Source organism: Eupeodes corollae, chromosome 2 (genome assembly GCF_945859685.1).
Source record: "Eupeodes corollae chromosome 2, idEupCoro1.1, whole genome shotgun sequence".
NCBI classification, from domain to species: Eukaryota; Metazoa; Arthropoda; class Insecta; order Diptera; family Syrphidae; genus Eupeodes; species Eupeodes corollae.
This window is the reverse complement of record NC_079148.1, coordinates 104716758-104722757: the sequence shown is the minus strand read 5'-3', so window position 1 is coordinate 104722757 and position 6000 is coordinate 104716758. Positions and strand designations below refer to the sequence as shown.

General features: G+C 36.2%; 1 protein-coding gene across 2 annotated transcripts in view; it reads right to left on the bottom strand.

Moving 5' to 3' along the window:
- Nucleotides 1-431: 431 nt before the first annotated feature.
- The window catches only part of LOC129947349 (protein sprouty), a 79345-nt gene continuing 73776 nt past the window's right edge, over nucleotides 432-6000 (bottom strand). For both annotated transcript variants that reach the window (XM_056057875.1, XM_056057874.1), the window contains exon 2: nucleotides 432-2937. In XM_056057875.1, coding sequence (XP_055913850.1) covers nucleotides 732-2717 — 1986 coding nt within the window. In that variant the 5' untranslated portion in view covers nucleotides 2718-2937 and the 3' untranslated portion in view covers nucleotides 432-731. The remainder of the gene's footprint in view (nucleotides 2938-6000) is intronic.

Sequence of the window (6000 nt, the reverse complement as noted above, 5' to 3'; positions counted from 1 at the left end):
TTTTATTATTATGTTTTTTTTTAGTTTTAATTTTATTTAAATTTACATTTAAAAAGTTTTATAATTTTTTTTTGTTGCTTTACAAACAATGTTTTTTAATAATTCACATAATGCAGTTCTGTTGATAATTTTATTTAAAATTTTTATTTTTGTTTGTTTGTCATTGTATAGCAAATGTGTTATACAGAAATGACAAATAATTTCGAATGATTTTATTTTTGCTGAATAGAAGAAGTAGAAGGGAATATACGTTATATAAGTTGATAAATAGTAGGTTAGTGAGGGGGGTTAAGAAGGAAGGGCGGGGGGAAAGGGTAGGTAAGATAGGAGAGCAAAGTTCAAAAAATATTTTGGATTATTATTTAAAATAATAATAAAATATTTTTGAACTCTGATGTTTGTGTGTGTTTTTGTTTAGCTTTTTCTTTTGCGGGGGGGGGGGGGGAATAAAGGGTGAACGAATATAGTCATCAATTTGTTTTTTGTTTAAATAATTTAATAAATTTGTTTGATTCCTATAAGTGTGATAACCTAGGCTTACCCAATAGTTTTTTTATCTTTTGAATTACTTGTGTATTCATTTTTGTTTTTTAATAAATGTAATGTTAATTTTGTATTTTTATTTTTAATAATTTTTTGTTGCATACTTATGATGTAAATAATATATATATATATATATTTTATTTTGAATTTACAGAATATATTTAATATTATTAATATAAAGTTTAGAGTTAGTATTCAGGACTTGAGTCGAGCAATCTTTTCTCGGGCGTGATGTCACACTTGCGTAGTATTCGGGCAGCACTGATTTCACTGCCACCATTGTTGCCGCCTCCGCCACCGCCTCCATGATGATGGTGATGATGGTGGTGGCCATTACCACTTCCGCTAATACCGCTATGAACTCCTCCACTGATTCCCGATGACTTAGTGCCACCAATTGTGGCGTTGGTGCCCCCCGTCCCACTTCGGCCGATATTGACAATGGGTAACATGCTGCTAGTCGAGCCGATGGCTTGACACCGGCAGCCATGGCCAGCGTGCCGTGCATAGCACTTCTCGCATATCGCGACACATCCGCGCATTGGCCAGTAACACCAAAGGCATGGCAGAACGAGGGAAAGTGCTCCGAGCCAGCCCCAGCGTTGGGTGCGTTTGTTGGGCAGGCACGAGCAAGGATCGTCCACGCAGAGTGTGCTATCGCCATCGTCGCATTCCATATCTTGATCGCGGGCGCAGTGGTAGAAGAGCGCCTTGACACAGCACAAGCATGAGGCGTAGTCAATGATAGTCTCGGCACTGCAGAGACAGGTTTTGTTGCACACCCAGGTCTGTGGCAGCTGCCTTGGACTTTGGCATTGCTCACAGCGACAGCGTTCGCAGCGAGGGCAGGTGATGGGGTTGATTGCACCATCGCCGAGAATGATACCTCCGATAGGGGAGCCCAAACTGCCGCTTCCCATGCTACCAGCACTAGCGCCGCCGCCTCCGATGTGATGTAGGTCGAGCGGGTCCTCGTGAAACATGGACTCAGACAGGTCCTTCTTGAATGTGGTTGTTGAGGCGGGTTGCTTGGTGATAGGCTGGGTAATGGGCAGCGCATTAGGTCGATGGTGCTGTTGAAGGCGGGTGATTGTGGGTGGTGAGGTTGCCAGCGTCGCGTTCGCATTCGCCGACGCCGGCGTCGTCGACGTCGCATGTGACGCCCCAAATCCCGGCGTCGTGCCCGTGCCTCCTGTCGCGTCTCCCTTAAGGCTACGTGAATTCGAATGTATTGATGCTGCCGTAGCAGCACTGACGACGCAGGTGCCGACGACATTACTATGGCTACCACTAGATTGATGATGACTCGAATGATGCTGCTGCTGTTGCTGTTGGTTGTGCTGCTGCTGCTGCCGCTGACTTTGTTGCAGCAACAGTAGATTGTGTTGAGTTGTGGTTTGGCCATGGATGTGCTGACCCGCCGGATGTTGATTGCGTGACGCCTGCTGTAATTGCTGCGCCGTCCGAAACGGTGTGTCCACATACTCATTGGTGAGCCGCTCCGATTCAGGTCGCGGTGCCGCCAGCGTGACAGGCGATACTGGTACTGGTTCGATACTATTAATATTTATATTATTATTTAATAAATTTAGATTAAGACTTGCTCCAAGTAACGGTAGTATGGGTGATGATGATGGAGCAGTTAGCGTCAACGCTGCCAGTGGTGGCGGTGGGGGTCTTCGGCGTGTGAAACTGTTCACCGACGACACTGTGGTCGACACTGATGACGTGGATGAGGCGCTACTTAAATTGCTATTGTTCCGATTTAAACTAACTGTTGTATGAGGATGTTGCTGTTGCTGTTGCTGATGGTGATGCAGTTGCAGTAGCGGTGTCGTTAGATGCGTAGTGTTACTACTGCTGCTGTTATTATTAATATTATTACTGTTTCGACTGCTGGCGATTGTATTGTTCAATCGATTGTTGCTATTACTATTACTATTAATGCTATTACTGCTGTTGGTGTGGTTGTTGTTGTTGTTGGTGTTGTTGCTTCTACTACTCAAATGATTGTTTGTACATAATTGTTGTTGCTGCTGTTGATGCTGGTGTTGCACTTGTGTTGGCGGTGCACTCATCATCGGTGGCTCCGCAGCCCTTGGACGATGGACACGAGGTAATAGTTTAGGGGGCCGGGGAGGCGCCAAAGGATCGCCGCCATTTCTGCGATCCATGTATCGATTAAAATTAAGGGTTTAACAACACCTAATGCCCTCGGTATAAGAGCCGAAGACTGTTGGTTTCCTTCTTCATTCTTTTGCTATAGGAATTTTATAGTATTTTGTTTTTGTAACAACAACTTTGTCGAGATTTAACTATAATCTCTCGCTTTCTTCCTCTATTCCTCTGTTTTTACTCTTGCCGTCTATTTGATTAAGATTCTTGGACTGCTTTCTGTAATGAGAAAGAAAAAAATATTTAATTAGTTTAATTTGTTGATATTATTTTTTGTTAAATTATATTGAACTACTTTTGTTTGAAAAATCAATTTTTTAACGAATTTTTAAATCATATCAAAAACGCTTAAACACAACTAATCGAAATTTTTTTTGCAAAGATAAAGTATACATTAAACCCTTTTTTCCTAACTATCGCATCCTACTTGTCATGAAATACACAAACCATGACGGGTTTAACTTCTGGAAACTTTCGTTAAGTCAGTAAAGAAGGAATGACTATTGATTTAACGTGTCTTAAAAGTTAGTTATATATTTTTAAGGGATTATAATTCTTGATTATTTTTAATTTATAATATTTCGTTAAGTTTAATTTTTTCAAAAATAATATATTTGGTGGTATAACAAGTTTCGTTAAGTTTGTTTATATCAAAATAAATGTTACTGATGGTTCATTTAAATTAGAAATTTATTAAAACATGAGCTAAAAACGATGTCAGTGCGCAATCAAATCTTTCGTTAAGTTTTCCATTTTTTAACAAAACAACCTACGGCAGACTGGCGATCAATTATTTCATTTAATCGAACAAATGCAAACCTATTTTCAAAATAAAAATCATCCCTTAACACCTGCTTCATTGTTATTTTCATTGATTGAAAATTGATCGTTTTGTGGCCCTTACTAGCATCGAGTCTTCTCTTCTGACAAATCTTTTTGATTGATGTCTTAAATTTCTTTCTTTCAAAATCACATCTATGGTTTCTCATTAAGATTTTGTCCAGTCTTTCAGATATTTTATTATTTTTGTTTTTTTTTTTCTTTTGCCCAAAAGAACATGAATAGAACTTGGAAAAAAAAAATATGACAATGATGATGACGGACACAACAACTGATCGTTTAGTACGATTACGCTGATGACGATCGCGCTTTTCATGTCCATATCTTCTCTTCGTCGTCGTCGTAGTCGAAGTCTTGGTTATCGTCTTTGTCGTCGTCGTCTTGTCGATGTCGTGTCGTCGTCTTCAGGTAGAAGAAAAGTCAGCAAAATATCATTTCTTTTAGTTTGTCGTCGTCGTGTGTTGCACACGTGAGCGTCGTCTTTCTTCTTCGTCGTCTTCTCTTCAAACGTCGCCTTTGTCTGAAAGTTGTTGTATATTTTGTTTTGTCCATCATCAGTTACCACCATCTTATCTTCTTGTTGTTGTATTCTTTTTTTATTTATTTTCTATGTTTGTATATATTTATATATTCCTTCCCAGTATTCCTTGTTTTTCCAGTTCTTTCCCTATTTAGGAACCACTCTTGTCGACCACCACCTGATAAAATGATGAATAAAAGTGGAAAAAGGTGATCGTTCTTAAGTGCCCTGCTACTCGCTTGTCCTTGTGGTTTCTTAGTTTGCTGCTTTCGTTAGGTATAGTTTATATATATAGAAATGTATAGGTTTATGGATGTCTTTAACTTGGTTTGGTTTGTCTTCATCTTATTCCAACATCTCGCTCTTGGAGTTTTTTTTTTTTATTTTTGTTAAGGGTAACAAACAAACATTTTACAATGGCCATCAGGGCTTCTTTTCATCAATGATAACTTCTATCTTAACAGACACAGGAACCTTATAAGCGTTATTCTTATAGGTATAGATTTTTCTGCAATATTAGGTATTTCAAAGAACTTCTATAAAAATGAAAAAAAACAAGTTTGTTGTTCAAGTCTTTTTTAGTATTTCACTGGTTTTTGTTGTTGAGTTGTTTTGTTTTTCTTGGTTTTGCTGTTGTCAATTCGACAGAAGAATTGTGATACGCACGCGTTTGTCACTCGTCTTTCTTAAAGTTTCTTGAATTTCTTTTGAAATGCAATTGAAGCATTTGAAGAGTTTTCAAAGGAAATAAAGAGTTAAACGAAAGAAGAACATCCATCAAGAAGATAAAGACAAAATGTGAAGACCCGTATTTTCTGCTTTCAAGACTTCATATTCGTTTTTGAAATTGTTTAAAAGAGTTGAAACGAATATTTTATTAGATGTTTCTGTGTTGAAAAAAGCTGACGTTTAGAAAACTGTTTCGAATATTGTTTTTCGGAAGTGGTTGGTTAGGAAATCATGACATTTTTATGTAGCTCAATATTTTTTTTGAAAATAAGTGTTTTTTAATCATGCTTAAGTTCAAAAACAATCAATTCTATTTGAAATGAAGGAAAAAACTTCACAACAGTTGTTTCTAACAGAATTATTTAAACTTGGAACACTTTAATGTTTCAATCAAATAGCAATTTCAAACATCATAAAACTATTTAATTTTCGAAAGTAAAGCATAAGTCTATTGTGATCATAAACCAAAACCACATGCTTCCCAATACAACAAAAAACGAAGAAAACTCAAAACACAAAAATAAATCAATTGATTATTTTTATTATTATTATTGCAAAACTAATTTACAGCTTTGAAAAAGCAAAATTTATAAAACTATAAAAAAACATAGACGAACCTTTGAAAAAATATATAACTATACCAAGAAGAGCAAAAAAACCAAAACGCATATGGGGCCAATTAATTGCCTTGGCGCGCAATGAGTACCTACTTCTGTAAATGAAACATTTTCATTTTGAATTTATATGATTTTATATATATAAATGTATGTTTTCGTTTAAAAATAGAAATTTTACTGACAAAAAAATATAATTTCTTCGAGCAATGTATAGAATTAATTTTGCTTCCTCTTCTTAAATACTCGAGTATATACGAGTATATAAATTTATTATATGCAATGCATGTTTCTATACTTTGAACGTATGTACAAATGTATCTTTAAGTATACATATATGCTTGTACGTTGTTAGTCGAGTCGTCGAAGATTTTTTCTATGTCTATTTGTTATAATTTTATTTTAGAATTGTGTACAAATGTAAGTACTCCCGATTAATCCATTCTTATAAAAATAAATAAAAATAACAACAACAAAAAGGACGTATACATAAAAATAAAGAATTAAATTAAATGGTTTTGACGTAAAGTATTTTTGTTAAGACTTATTTTTGTATGTTTATTTTTAAACAAGGGCATG